Source organism: Leucoraja erinacea, chromosome 35 (genome assembly GCF_028641065.1).
Source record: "Leucoraja erinacea ecotype New England chromosome 35, Leri_hhj_1, whole genome shotgun sequence".
NCBI classification, from domain to species: Eukaryota; Metazoa; Chordata; class Chondrichthyes; order Rajiformes; family Rajidae; genus Leucoraja; species Leucoraja erinaceus.
In genome coordinates this window covers 11,804,342-11,819,252 of record NC_073411.1, presented here as the reverse complement: position 1 = coordinate 11,819,252, position 14,911 = coordinate 11,804,342, and the positions used below count along the sequence as shown (strand labels likewise).

At 49.5% G+C, this 14,911-nt stretch overlaps 1 protein-coding gene across 4 annotated transcripts in view; it reads left to right on the top strand.

The window, feature by feature from the left end:
• LOC129713334 (electrogenic sodium bicarbonate cotransporter 4-like) overlaps window positions 1-14,911 on the top strand; it is a 63,283-nt gene that overhangs the window by 16,714 nt on the left and 31,658 nt on the right. For all 4 annotated transcript variants that reach the window (XM_055662315.1, XM_055662314.1, XM_055662311.1 and 1 more), the window contains exons 2-10: window positions 392-521; window positions 3,932-4,092; window positions 5,316-5,471; window positions 6,959-7,014; window positions 8,504-8,661; window positions 10,014-10,101; window positions 11,018-11,172; window positions 11,553-11,678; window positions 14,280-14,454. In XM_055662315.1, the coding sequence (XP_055518290.1) occupies window positions 469-521; window positions 3,932-4,092; window positions 5,316-5,471; window positions 6,959-7,014; window positions 8,504-8,661; window positions 10,014-10,101; window positions 11,018-11,172; window positions 11,553-11,678; window positions 14,280-14,454 (1,128 nt within the window). In that variant the 5' untranslated portion in view covers window positions 392-468. The remainder of the gene's footprint in view (window positions 1-391; window positions 522-3,931; window positions 4,093-5,315; window positions 5,472-6,958; window positions 7,015-8,503; window positions 8,662-10,013; window positions 10,102-11,017; window positions 11,173-11,552; window positions 11,679-14,279; window positions 14,455-14,911) is intronic.

Genomic DNA, 14,911 nt, shown 5'->3' with positions numbered 1-14,911 from the left:
TCAGGTAGTCCCTGCTTTCTCCCTCCTTCCCCTCCCCTTCCCAGCTCTCCAACAACCCACTGTCTCCGCCTCTTCCTTTCTTCTTCCCGCCTCCCCCCACCCCCACATCAGCCTGAAGAAGGGTCTCGACCTGAAACGTTGCCTATTTCCTTCACTCCATAGATGCAGCCTCACCCGCTGAGCTTCTCCAACATTTTTGTCTACCTGCTGAGTTACTCTGGCACTTTGGGTCCAAATTTTTTTATGAAGGAGGTTTTGTTGACCATCCAGCCATTGAACGAGCCAAGAGTATGTTCAGACACTAAGGCATGTTGAGTGAGTGCTGGTCACCTCGAGGGATGTGTAACGGATAATGTGACGTGGTTTCTCTGTTCCCCCCCCTTGTACATAGTTTCCCCCGCTGCTGAGCGCTTGCGATACATCCTTGGTGAAGATGATGATGGCCCCACACCCACGCTCTTCACGGAGATGGACACCTTGCAACATGACGGGGACGAGCTGGAATGGAAGGAGTCAGCCAGGTGAGTGACTAAATCTGACAGACACAAAAGGCTGGAGTAACTCAGCGGGACAGGCAGCGCATCTGGAGAGAAGGAATGGTTGACATTTCGGGTGGAGACCCTTCTTCAGGCTCAACCCGAAACACCACCCATTCCTTGCGTACCATACCCAGAGATGCTGCCTGTCCCGCTGAGTTACTCCAGCATCATGTGTCTATTTTCAGTTTAAACCAGCATCTGCAGTTCCTTCCTACACATTAAAGTATAACTATAAAGTATCCTTTATTGTCATTCAAAATATCTCCAGTTTGAACGAAATTGCGTACCTTGCAGTCATAACATAAAAAATATAACAGAACACACAACGAACACAGTTTAACATCCATCACAGTGAGTCTACCAGGTACATCCTCACTGTGATGGAAGGCAAAGGTCTTAAAGTCCTTGTCCTAGAATGAGGAGAATTAAGCCACGGGCATCTTTGTTTAATGGAGATGCTAAATGCGTTTCGTTGTCTCTGTACTGTACACTGACAATGACAATTAAAATTGAATCTGAATCTGAATCTTAATGGATGATTCAATCCAGTGAAAGATCTCTGCTTGATCTCAACACAACTACAATCAAGGGCCAGTCTCATCCCCAGCCACTCCCTCTTCTCCCCTCTCCCATCAGGTACAGAAGTGTGAAAACGCACACCTCCAGATTCAGGGACAGTTTTTCCCCAGCTGTTATTAGGCAACTGAACCATCCTATCACCAAAATGAGAGCAGTCCTGACTCACCAACTACCTCAGTGGAAACCCAGATTAACTTTTTACTGGACTTTAACTTTATTCCCTTTAATTTGTATCTGCCCACTGCGGACAGCTTGATTGTAATCATGTATAGAATAGTTTTCTCACTGACTGGATAGCACAACACAAAAGCTTACCGCTGTCCCTTTGGTACATGTGACAATATTAATAAACTGAACTAAACCGACTAAACTATAATAATGGGCATTTGATGTTCAAATGGCGTTTGATGCCAAGGACCTCATCTGCTCTCTGGAATTTCAGTTATTTGTCCACATTTTCGACCAAGGTTGTGATAAGTACAACAATAGTCTTGTTAATAAATCAGAGAATTTATTGTCACTGAAAAATACACCGACAAATGCAAGTCCGAACGAAATTACGTTGCATCTGACTCACCGTGCAACATAAAAATAACAAAAGGATAAAATAGATAAAAAGATAAAATAGATAATAGTTGCGGCACATTGTGTGGAATTCAAGAGTCTGATGGCTCGAGGGAAGAAGCTGTTGCAAAACCTGGCTGTTCTGCTCCTTTAAGCTCCTGCGCCACTTAGGAAACCTGAACGGAAACCTCTGGAGACTTTGTCCCCCACCCAAGGTTCCCGTGAGGTTTTCGGCAGTCTCCCAACCTGGTTCCACTGCCTGCAACCTCTGGCAACCACCTGCAACCTCCGGGAAACCGCACGGAAACCTTGGGTGGGGCGCAAAGTCTCCAGAGGTTTCCCTTCAGGTTTCCTAAGTGGGACAGGGGCATTATGCTGCGATACCTTTTGTCCGAGTGCAGTGGAGTGAACAGTCCATGATGGAGATGTGTGGGGTCTTTTATAATGCTGTTGGCCTTGGACAAGTAACATTTGCATGCAGTGTCCCGGATTGAAGGAAGGGAAGTCCCGATGATTTTTTCAGCCCTCCTCACCACTCTCTGCACGGACTTCCAGTTCGGGGGATTTGCTGTCCCCAAACCAGGCACACAGATGCAGCTGGTCAAAACAGAAGATCCATAAGAGGGTTAATGTACAAATGGACCTTGGAGGCCAAATCCATAGCTCCATAAAAGTGGTCAAGCATGAGTATGTTTAAGAAGGAACTGCAGATGCTGGAAAATCGAAGGTACACAAAAAAGCTGGAGAAAGGGATAGATAGAAACATAGAAACATAGAAATTAGGTGCAGGACTAGGCCATTCTGCCCTTTGAGCCTGCACCGCCATTCAATATGATCATGGCTGATCATCCAACTCAGTATCCCGTACCTGCCTTCTCTCCATACCCTCTGACCCCCTTAGCCACAAGGGCCACATCTAACTTCAAAAATTCCTAATTCATAAAACTGCGGGGCCAGTTTACAGATGCCGTGAGAATGGGAGCTAATTCAAACACTGTGCTTTAATTCCAATTATGTTTTCCAGACGCAAGCATTTGAAGTCAATAATAACTTTAAATCTGCATCTAGAATTAAAATATCATTTAGACTTTGGGATTAACATTTTTTGTTTTTCTAGAAAGAACTCTTTGTGCCGGTTTAATTATATTTTACTCTGATACTTATGTACGTTACTAAAACCACAAAGAAGCTATTCTGCACCAAGGCAACATGAAATTGTGCTGTAATTAAATTGTTGTTTCTTTCTGCTTTTATCTCGCAAACTTTCGCCTTGACCTACAATTGGTGAACTTTTACTCAATCTTTCTGCTTTCTGCTTTTATCTCGCAAACTTTTACTCAATCTTATTTTTGTCCTGACCTGATGTTGCCATGTACAGTGGAGAGACAGAGGGGTTGGCTCAAGCACTGTGGTGTGTGTGTGTGTGTGTGTGTGTGTGTGTGTGTGTGTGTGTGTGTGTGCGTGCGTGCGTGCGTGCGTGCGTGCGTGCGTGTGTGTGTGCGTGCGTGTGTGTGCGCGCGCGCGCGCGCGTGTGTGTGTGTGTGTGTGTGTGTGTGCGTGCGTGCGTGCGTGTGTGTGCGCGCGTGCGCGTGTGTGTGTGTGCGTGCGTGTGCGCGCGCGTGTGTGTGTGTGTGCGTGTGTGTGCGTGTGTGTGTGTGTGTGTGTGTCTCTGCTGGAAGGGAACAGGGTGGTGCCAACCCCCATTGATAACCTCCACTGATAGCCAAGTGCCTACAGTCACAATGAACTGGATGGGAAAGGAATGGAGGGTTATGGTCTGTGTGTGTGCAGGTGTGTGGGACATAGGGAAAATAATTGTTCGGCACGGACTTGTGTGGGCCGAGATGGCCTGTTTCCGTGCTGTAATTGTTATATGGTTATATGAGTGGAAAGGACTGGGGGGGGGGGGGGTGGGAGGGTCTTGGGGGGGGGGGGTAGGGGGGGGGGTGTGGATGGGGTGGGGGGGGGGGTGGGGGGGGGACAGGGTAGTCAGTTTTACCCACAACAGCAGGGGGTGGAGTTGTACAGTTTAATAGCCACAGGGGAAAAGGATCTGTGCTGCATCTTGGTGGAACCAGTCTGTTGCTGAAGTTGCTCCTCAGGTTGACCAGTGTGTCATGGAGGGGATGAGCTGTATTGTCCAGGATGCTCCGCAGTTTGAGGAGCATCCTCCCCTCCAAGACCACCCACTACCAGGCAGAATGTGAGGCGCTGTAACGTGAGGGCTGCTCTTTCCCCTTTGTTCCTAGATGGGTGAAGTTTGAAGAGAAGGTGGAGGAGGGTGGCGAGCGTTGGAGTAAACCCCACGTCTCCACGTTGTCCCTGCACAGCCTGTTTGAGCTGCGGACATGCCTGCAGACGGACACCGTGATGCTGGACTTGGATGGATATTCATTGCCACAGATCATAGGTAAGGGAACTGCCCCCCTTCTCTGCTGTTGCTGAGCTGACCACTGGTGAACATCAAAGAGGAAGATGGCTGAACTTTCGTGCCTTCCATCACAGTGGGAAACTTTGATTCCACTGTGTGGGGATGTTATGTTAAAGACTATCGTGTTCTGTGGTTTTGTATGGCTGTATGGTGAACCCCAAATTTCCCTCTCTCTCCCCCCCCCCCCCTCTCCTCCCCCCTCCCCCTCTCCCCCCCCCTCCCCCTCCCTCCCCCCCCCCCCCTCCCTCTCCCCACCTCTCTCCCCCTCCCTCCCCTCCCCCCTCTCCCCCCCTCTCCCCCCCTCTCCCCCTCTCCCCCCCCCTCTCTCTCCCCTCTCTCCTCTCTCCTCCCCCCCCCCTCCCCCCCTCCCCCCCTCCCCCCCTCCTCCCCCCTCCCCCCCCTCCCCCCTCTCTCCCTCTCTCTCCCACTCTCTCTCTCTCCTCCCCTCTCCCCCTCTCTCCCTCTCTCTCTCCTCTCTCCCTCTCTCTCTCCCTCTCCTCCTCTCTCTCTCCCCCTCTCTCCCCCTCTCCCTCTCTCCCCCCCTCCCTCCCTCTCCCCCCCCCCCCCCCCCTCCCCCCCCCCTCCCCCCCCTTTCCCCCCTCCCCCCCTCTCCCCCCCTATCCCCCCTCTCTCCCCTCCCTCTCTCTCCCCCTCTCCCCTCCCTCTCTCTCCCCCACCTCCCTCCCTCTGCCTCACTCTCTCCCCCCCTCCCTCCCCCTCTCCTACACCCCACTCGGACACTCCCTACATTTACCACCCTATTAACCTACAAACCTACTGTCCCCCTCTCCCCCTTCTCCCCCTCAGAACCCCCCCTCCCGGCCCCTCTCCCCCTTCTCCAACACCAAGTAAGTGATTGCATATAACTCCGACTGTAATCCGCATGAGAATGCATTTAGCTGAAAGGAAATAACTCTGGCACCATTCTTGATTTAGTTTAGTTTAGAGATGCAGTGCGGAAACAGGCCCTTCGGCCCATCGGGTCTGTGCCGACCAGCGATCCCTGCACATTAACACTATCCTGTGTACGGTGATTGTTGGTCAGCATGGACTCAGTGGGCCAAAGGGCTGTATCACTGTATCTCTAAACTAATTTAAGCGAAACTGGAAGAAGGTGAAACGTTAATCCCGATGAGCTAAAGAAAGAAAGGTCCATCAGATCTACTCAGGTAAGAAAATGACCGAGGTGTTTCTATTTGCAGATGATATAATCGACAAGCAGATTGAAGATGGACTCATTCAGCCTGATGTACGGGAACAGATCTCCTTCATCCTACTGAGAAAGCACCGACACCAGACAAAGAAACCTATCCATCGCTCCCTGGTGGACATTGGGAAGTCATCCACAACATCATCAGGTGAGCGACGCTGAACATTTACATGAGGCCTGTTTCCATACTGTGTCACTATGACTCTATGACAGTAATCAGTTCAACGTCAGACCAAAACCATTCTATTTGCAAGGTGGGTGATTTGTCATTTGTACAAGACATCCCCCAGCACGTTGGCCCTGTCCCACGTGGCCGTCATTTACTCGCCAGGCCGTTAGTGACTCATGCGCGACAGTCTCGCGCGTCATCATGCGTCCGCACAGCCGTCTGGAGCCCGTGACGTCTTGTGAAGACAGACACAAAATGCTGGAGTAACTCAGCGGGACCGGCAGCGTCTCTGGAGAGAAGGAATGGGTGACGTTTCGGGTCGAGACTCTGCTTCAGTCTGAAGGAGGATCCCGACCCAAAGTGTCTCCTATTCCTTTTCTCCAGTTAGAGGAAACAGATGCAATAAACATACTGAAGATAGGAAAATGCTGGGACTGGTAACTCAGCGGGCCAGGCAGCATCTCTGGAGAGTAGGAATGGGTGGCGTTTCATCCTGTTACTCCTTCAGAAGGGTCTCGACCCGAAACATCACCTATAGGGTGATTTCACTAAAGGTCACTGGAGCGTAGAGCACTGGAGCGTTAACTTACTTTTGATAAATTCAGCGAGCAAACGCGATAATTCCCGGTATTTTGGACCTTTAAATATCCACAGCAAATGTCGGCTGTTCATTTCCGCCGATTTGGCACCTTCAGTTCCCTCTTGAATTTACCTTACTTGCTATCTTTTTTCTTTCCTGTAAATCTAGGTAGCTGTGCCTCACGGTCACCCCGACTAGCACAGTAAATTGCAGCCCACAACCTCGCCGTTTTCTATGTTTTTAACGGGTGGGAAAATGCGTTTTTTCCCATCCACTAACATGTACCGAACCCTCGAGTGTCCTCCACTTGAGAATTTTGGTCACGTGGGTGCGGATCTACGCTACAGTGACCTTTAGTGAAATCACCCTATTCCTTCGCTCCATAGATGCTGCCTGTCCCGCTGAGTTTTTCCAGCATTTTTGTCTCCCTTTGCATGGTGCATTGAGTCGGTTTGTTGACCTATATATATATATATATACTGTATATATGTGTATTTCTTCCCTTACTAACTGCTTGAATTATTGAGTGACCAGCAGCAAGGAGCCCCAGCCGATCTCCCGGCACTCGGGCAAACCTTTACCGCTCCACTGAGGACTTGGGGATGAGGCAATCTTCCAGTTACGGCCGACTACGTAAGTCACCAGCCCGTCTCACCCGGTGGCCGGGTCACCAAGACGCAGGCGTTGCATGCAGCCCCCGTGCATGCACCCACCCCTTTGGTTGATGTCGAAACTCCTGCTGCTATCCGGCAACTCGAAGCCCCTTCCCCAATTCCAATCCCCCCACCCCCCACCAAGCTCCTGTGTTACGATGGTTCCCTATCCTCAATTGTTCCCTGAATTTCAAACTAACTCTGTCACTTCTGTGCCTCCTTTAACATTATAGGACATGCTCAAAGCAGAAGCATGAATGACATTGCCGACAGTCCCAGCACTGACCAGGTAAACACCAAGCATGGCGAGTTAACTTGTATCCTGCAATGAGGGTTTTTTTCAGTCAATTGTTGAATAGTTTTCAACTTTAAGGTAGTGCACTTTCATTCCCATTTCAGTGAATTTATTTAATACAGTGCTAGTACTCACCAAGACTGAGAACAGAGACCATTACTCAGTAGGAGGGCCCAGCGTGGGGAAACAGGGAGGAGGGAGGAGGGGTTGGAAGTTAGTCGTCGCCCTTTATGTGGCCACTATTTGCATACTTTAGTAGCCCCCTCTCGAGCATGACTGACCATGGGTGATGATGCATCCTGGTCGGATGCAAGCCTGGGCGATCGATGTCACATGGAGGACAGGCTGTTGCCCATGCAGCACGTCCCCCCTCTCCACGTCGCTGATCGATCCAAAGGAACAGCAGGGCCGTTACAGTTTGGCACCAGCTCTGTTGCAGGAGCTGCCAGAGCGAGGTCGTAGACAACGACAAACTGCCTTAGGGGCTCCGACTAGGGAGTTTCTTGAGGTTCACTCCTGGAGCCTTTTCCATGACTGCATATGGCCACAAGGCAGTGGAGGTTTTAAATCAGAGTTTTCCCTCTCCGAGATGGGCGGCCTTCCCAGGCTGACGAGCCCCATCTGCCCGAGACTCGTGGGGGCGGGTGCATCTACTTTCCCGTGAAGGTCTATAACACCTGCCCACTGCATAACATGGGTGTGAAAAACAACAAAATGAAGTTTGATTCAACTTTGTTTAGTTGCAATAAATTATGCCGCATTTTTTGATTGTTAATCAGATTATGAAGCAGCAGATCGCTATTGACTGGGATCACGAGGATGAGGCTTAGTCCTGCATGCACATTCCTGACTATGCTCCCTGCTGTCACACCAAGACAAGCCGGCTAGCTGTTTATGGAAACATAGAAAGATAGAAAATAGGTGCAGGAGTAGGCCATTCAGCCCTTCGAGCCTGCACCGTTCACCATTCAATATGATCATGGCTGATCATCCAACTCAGTATCCCATCCCTGCCTTCTCTCCATACCCCCTGATCCCCTTAGCTACAAGGGCCACATCTAACTCCTTCTTAAATATAGCCAATGAACTGTGGCCTCAACTACCTTCTGTGGCAGAGAATTCCAGAGATTCACCACTATCTGTGTGAAAAGTGGTTTTCTCATCTCGGTCCTAAAAGATTTCCCCCTTATCCTTAAACTGTGACCCCTTGTTCTATGGGACACTATGGGACTCTATGGAGTGTAGCTGAGGCCAATATCTTGTCAGAGACTCCGATGATATAGGCTTGGCTCCTCCCTGTGTTCAGTAGCTTGAGAGTCAAGCATGTCTCTCTCTTACAGAAGACAGATACAAAAAGCTGGAGTAACTCAGCGGGCCAGGCAGCATCTCTGGAGAGAAGGAATGGGTGGCGTTTCGGGTGGAGACTCTGCTTCTTCCGACACAGACCAAAATCCCACTCATTAACACCTTCCCTTCCTCGCAGCTCAAGAACAAGTTCAAGAAGAAGATACCTCGTGACTCGGAAGCCTCAAACATCCTGGTGGGAGAAGTGGACTTCCTGGAGAAACCCTTTGTCGCTTTTGTCCGTCTCCTGCAACCGACCATGTTGGGTGGGCTGACAGAGGTGGCCGTACCAACAAGGTATCTATCGCTCTAGATAGGGGTGATACATAGTCAGTGAATCCCATCGCAACACCACACTAGTAGTAAACAACTAAATATAGAATATAGAAACATAGAAAATAGATGCAGGAGTAGGCCATTCGGCCCTCCGAGCCAACACCGCCATTCAATATGAGCAAAATATCTGCTTACCCACCACACCACCTCCAGGTCCCTCAGATCGGCCGACTTGGGGTTACTGAACATCCCGCGGTCTAGGCATAAGCTCAAGGGCGACCAACCGCGTCTTTGCGGTTGCAGCTCCTAGACTGTGAAACAGCAGCATCCCTCTTCCCACCAGAACTGCCCCCACCAACGACTCCTTTAAGTCAAGACTAAAAACTCATCTTTAACATAGAAACATAGAAACATAGAAATTAGGTGCAGGAGTAGGCCATTCGGCCCTTCGAGCCTGCACCGCCATTCAATATGATCATGGCTGATCATCCAACTCAGTATCCCGTACCTGCCTTCTCTCCATACCCCCTGATCCCCTTAGCCACAAGGGCCACATCTAACTCCCTCTTAAATATAGCCAATGAACTGGCCTCAACTACCCTCTGTGGCAGAGAGTTCCAGAGATTCACCACTCTCTGTGAAAAAAAGTTCTTCTCATCTCGGTTTTAAAGGATTTCCCCCTTATCCTTAAGCTGTGACCCCTTGTCCTGGACTTCCCTAACATCGGGAACAATCTTCCTGCATCTAGCCTGTCCAACCCCTTAAGAATTTTGTAAGTTTCTATAAGATCCCCTCTCAATCTTCTAAATTCTAGAGAGTATAAACCAAGTCTATCCAGTCTTTACTACTTTACTCTCAAGCCTTTCTTGACATCCTCTGAGTGAGGGCTATATGTATGTATTTATGTATGTACTTAATCTATGAACCACTGTTGTACCTCCACCAATGTAAAGCACTTTGGCCAACGAGTGTTGTTTTTTAAATGTGCTCTAGAAATAAAAGTGACTTGTCTTGACTTGATCACGGCCGATCACCCAAGGTTTCCAGCATCGTAGTGGCCAATAATTTGGTCCCAAAAAGCACCATCTCCCCAGTAGTCACTGCATCTGATTGCAAGGTTAATATGCCACTGAGCCAATGACACAAGCATCAATTAACCCATGACCTCACTCGGTGGCTACCCACAGGTCAACAGTATTGGGAAAGCAATTCGCTATCGCTGAGGAGTTTTTAGATGGTTTCAGGCCAAATGCAAACTCAGTCCAATGTTTATGCAGACCATAATAGTCACCCTTTCATTCCTCTTCCCAGCGCAATGAAATGGTTTGGTTTTATGGTCGTGGTTTTAACTTATTAATCTCTTTTTGCAACAGGTTTATTTTTATTCTGCTGGGCCCCCAAGGAAAAGGCAAATCTTACAGCGAGATTGGAAGAGCTATGGCCACTCTTATGGTGGATGATGTGAGTGTTCGACCTCAACTCCGTAAGAAATGGTGTCGAGTTTGGAGTGTGGAATGTTGAGTTGCGGGCTGGAGTTTAGAAGGATGAATTGGGACCTCGTTGAAACTTACCGAATGGTGAAAGGCCTGGATAGATTGGATGATAGATAGATAGCCTTTATTGTCATTCAGTCTGAACGAAATTGCAGCAGCCATACATATAATACAATAAAAACAACAATAAACACATATTAACATCCACCACAGTGAGTCCACCCAGCATCTCCTCACTGTGATGGAGGCAAAAGTCTTAGGTCTGCGGAGAGAATGATTCCACTAGTGGGAGAGTCTAGAACCAGCGACCATAGCCTCAGAATAAAATGACCTACCTTTAAAAATGAGAGGAGAAGGAATAGAGGGTGGTGAATCTGTGAGATTTATTACCACAGATGGTTGTGGAGGCCAAGTCAATGGATATTTTTAAGGCGGAGATTGATAGATTCTTGATTAGTGAGGGTGTCAGGGGTTATGGGGAGAAGGCAGGGGAATGGGGTTGAGAGGGAAAGATAGATCAGCCACGATTGAATGGCGGAGTAGACCCAATGTGCCTGTCGTAGGTGGTTGGCAGGTCGCAGAAAATATTCAACATGAACAAAGTTTTCGACCAGAACCAGAGGCTGCGACTCTTTGGGCGACTACTCACGACCATACAGGCTTCACCCCGCGACATGTCGCCTGTATGGTCTCCTCAGTCACCCAAAGAGTCGTAGCGTCTTTCTGGTTGCCGCTGAATTTTCAACATGTTGGAAATTTTCAGCAACCCGCAACGACCTATCAGTGGCGTAAGTGGGACAGGGCCATAACTATCTCCTGAATACATCTCCTGCAGTCTATTCTGGTTGATGTTCACATTCCACCACGGTTGGGTTGATTTCTAGCTCTTCAGTGACGTGGCTTACAAGGCGAGAGACAGAGATGACCTGATCGCGGGCATCGACGAGTTCCTCGATGAGGTCATCGTCCTTCCTCCTGGCGAATGGGATCCCAAAATCCGGATCGAACCTCCCAAGAAAGTGACATCAGCCGAGAAGAGGTATGGGCTTCATTAGTTTAGTTTAGTTTCGTTCAGAGATACAGCGCGAAAAAAACAGTCCCTTCGGCCCACCGTGTCCGCGCCAACCAGCGACACCCACACATTAACACTACCCTACACACACTGCCCTACCAAGCCAATCAACCTACAAACCTGTACGTCTTTGGAGTGTGGGAGGAAACCGAAGATCTCGGAGAAAACCCACGCAGATCATGGGGAGAACGTACAAACTCCGTACAGACAGCGCCCGTAGTCGGGATCGAACCCGGGTCTGTGGCGGTGGGAGGCAGTAGTTCTACCGCTGCGCCACCGTGCTGCCTCTCCACCGAGCCTGATTCCCTCGTGTTGCCTGATCTGTTGCCTCTCCGTCTCCGCCACAGGAAGTCCGTCTACTCTCTCAACGAGGCGGGCCAGATGAACGGATCAGCGGGATGTGGCGGGGCAAGCGATGACGAGGAGATGCCTGTACCACATGAGCTCGGGGAAGAGTTGATCTGGACGGGAAGGTATTTAACTCAGTCGTCCTAGTTAGGTTGGCTGTGCCTCTCCCTCCATGCACTGATATCATAGACTCAGAGAGTCATACAGCATGGAAACAGGCCCTTCGGCCCGACTTGCCCATGCCGGCCAACATGTCCCATCTACCTGTCTTTGGCCCATGTCCCTCGATACCTGCAATATCCATGTACCTGTCTAAATGTTTCTTAAACATGCCTCCTCCGGCAGCTCATTCCATACACCTACCACCCTTTGCATCTCAAACCGAAATGAGAAGAACTTTTTTCACACAGAGAGTGGTGAATCGCTGGAACTCTCTGCCACAGAGGGTAGTTGAGGCCAGTTCATTGGCTATATTTAAGAGGGAGTTAGATGTATCCCTTGTGGCTAAGGGGATCAGAGGGTATGGAGAGAAGGCAGATACGGGATACTGAGTTGGATGATCAGCCATGATCATATTGAATGGCGGTGCAGGCTCGAAGGGCCGAATGGCCTACTCCTGCACCTAATTTCTATGCTTCTATGTTTCTATGCATGAATCCCTCAGATTCCTATTAAATGTTCCCCCCTTCACCTTAAATCTATGTCCTCTGCTTCTCAATTCCCTTACTCTAGACAAGAGACTCCATGCATTTACCCGATCTATTCCTCTCATGATTTGATATACCTCTGTAAGATCACCCCTTCATCCTCCTGTGCTCCAAGGAATAGAGTCCTAGCTTGCTCAACCTCTTCCCAAAGTTCAGGCCCTCGAGACTTGGCAACATCTCCGTACAATGGTCGCCAACACTCCTGTCCAATCTTTGCGTTAGTTGAGGTCTATTAACTGGGAGGCGGAATGACTTAGGGAAACCCATAACCTCCTGAAGCAATCTCACAAGGCAGGCATCCAGAGTGAAGCCACACGCAAACTAGAGGAACTGCACCTCGTATTCTATTTGGTAGCTGGCAACCCTAAGGTATGAACATTCAATTCTCCAATTGTACGTAACTACACAAGAACTCCAGGACAAGGGGTCACAGCTTAAGGATAAGGGGGAAATCCTTTAAAACCGAGATGAGAAGAACTTTTTTCACACAGAGAGTGGTGAATCTCTGGAACTCTCTGCCACAGAGGGTAGTTGAGGCCACAGTTCATTGGCTATATTTAAGAGGGAGTTAGATGTGGCCCTTGTGGCTAAGGGGATCAGGGGGTATGGAGAGAAGGCAGGTACGGGATACTGAGTTGGATGATCAGCCATGATCATATTGAATGGTGAACGGTGCAGGCTCGAAGGGCCGAATGGCCTACTCCTGCACCTAATTTCTATGTTTCTATGTTTCTAACTCCCTTCTCCCACTTCTTCCTTCACCACCCCTTTCTTTTTACCCCCCCCCTCCCCCTTCATCCCTGTAATCCACCTGGATTTGCACCGATTTCTCTCCTCTCCCCTTCCACCTATGATTCCTTCCTCCAGCTTCACAATTTGCACCTCTTCGATCCTTTTGTCTCGCACCTTCCGTCTTTTCCTCCCTGGCCTTTGTCCAACCTTCTGCCTATCAACCCCCCTTCCCAGCCTGTATCCATCTATCACTTGTCCCTCTTCTCTTCCAGCTTTCTTCCCCCCTCCCCCACCGAAGAAGGATCCCAACCCCAAAACGTCACCTATCCATCTTCACCAGAGATGCTGCCCGACCCGCTGAGTCTCTCCGGCAGTGTCTGTTTTTGTAAACTAGCTTCTGTGGTTTCTTGTTTCTATCTCATTGCACCTCTGGAATGTGGGGGGGAACAGGAGAAAAAAAACCATGCGGTCACAGGGAGAGCGTGCAAACTCCACACAAACAGCACCCGTGGACAGGATCGCATCGGGTTCTCTGTGAGGCAGTGGCTCTAACGCCACACCACTGGGCTGCCCTGTTCCAGTGATCTACTGTTCTATGTTTATTTAAGGCTATGTCTATGTCTATGGCGGACATATGAGCTACGGGGAAGTCTGGGACAAGTGGAGGGTGTGGGTAGGTGATGCTAGGGCCAATGTCCGATCTGCCGTGATCTTACTGAAGGGCATAGCTGGCTAGAGGAGCCAATCCCTGTGGAAGGAGATGAGGAAGAATTTCTTTAGTGAGAGGGTGGTGAATTTGTGGAATTCTTTGCCACAGAAGGCTGTGGAGGCCGTCGGCAATGGATATTTTTAAGGCAGAGATAGACAGATAGATGGATAGATAGATGGATAGATAGATAGATAGGTAGATAGATAGATAGATAGATAGATAGATAGATAGATAGATGGGTGGATGGATGGATGGATAGACGGAGAGATGGATGGATGGATGGATGGATGGGTGGATGGATGGATGGATTGATAGATGGATGGATGGATGGATGGATAGATAGATGGATGGATGGATGGATGGATAGATGGATAGATTTGATTAGTGCGGGTGTCAGGGGTTATGGGGAAGAGGCAGGAGAATTGGGTTAGAGTGAGAAATAGATCAGCCATGATTGAATAGCGGAGTAGACCTGATGGGCCGAATGGCCTAATTCTGCACCTATCACTTTTGAACATGATTACCCCGACTCGTGCACCTGTTTCTCACCTTCCTTCCTTCCTCCTCCTCGGGCGCAGGTTCTGTGGAGGTCTGATGCTGGACATCAAGAGGAAGCTACCCTGGCTGTCCAGCGACTTCTACGAAGGCTTCCACATCCAGTCCATCTCCACCATCCTCTTCATCTACCTGGGCTGCATCACCAACGCCATCACCTTTGGCGGGTTGCTGGGCGATGCCACGGACAACTACCAGGTAAGGTGGGCGCCCGCCGCGCCCCTTCACCCGACCCAACCACTCAACACGGGTGGTGCAGCGTTAGAGTTGCTGCCTCACAGCGCCGGAGACCCGGGTTCCATCCAGACTCCCGGGCACTGTCTGTACGGAGTTTGCACGTTCTCCCCGTGACCTGCGAGGGTTTTCTCCGGGTGCTCCGGTTTCCTCCCACACTCCAAAGACGTGCATGTGTGTAGAATAATTGGCTTTGGGAAAATTACAAATTGTGTGTGTGTGTGTGTGGGACATTGCAGGGATCGCTGGTCGGCACGGACCCGGTTGGCCGAAGGGCCTGTTTCCATGCTGGATCCCTAACCTCAACTAACCCAAACTATGAACACCAGCATTCCAAGCAGATATTTAACTGGAGGATGTGCAACCAACTCCCTTTTTATTTTATTTTTTATTTTTTATTTTTTTTAATTTATTTAAAAAA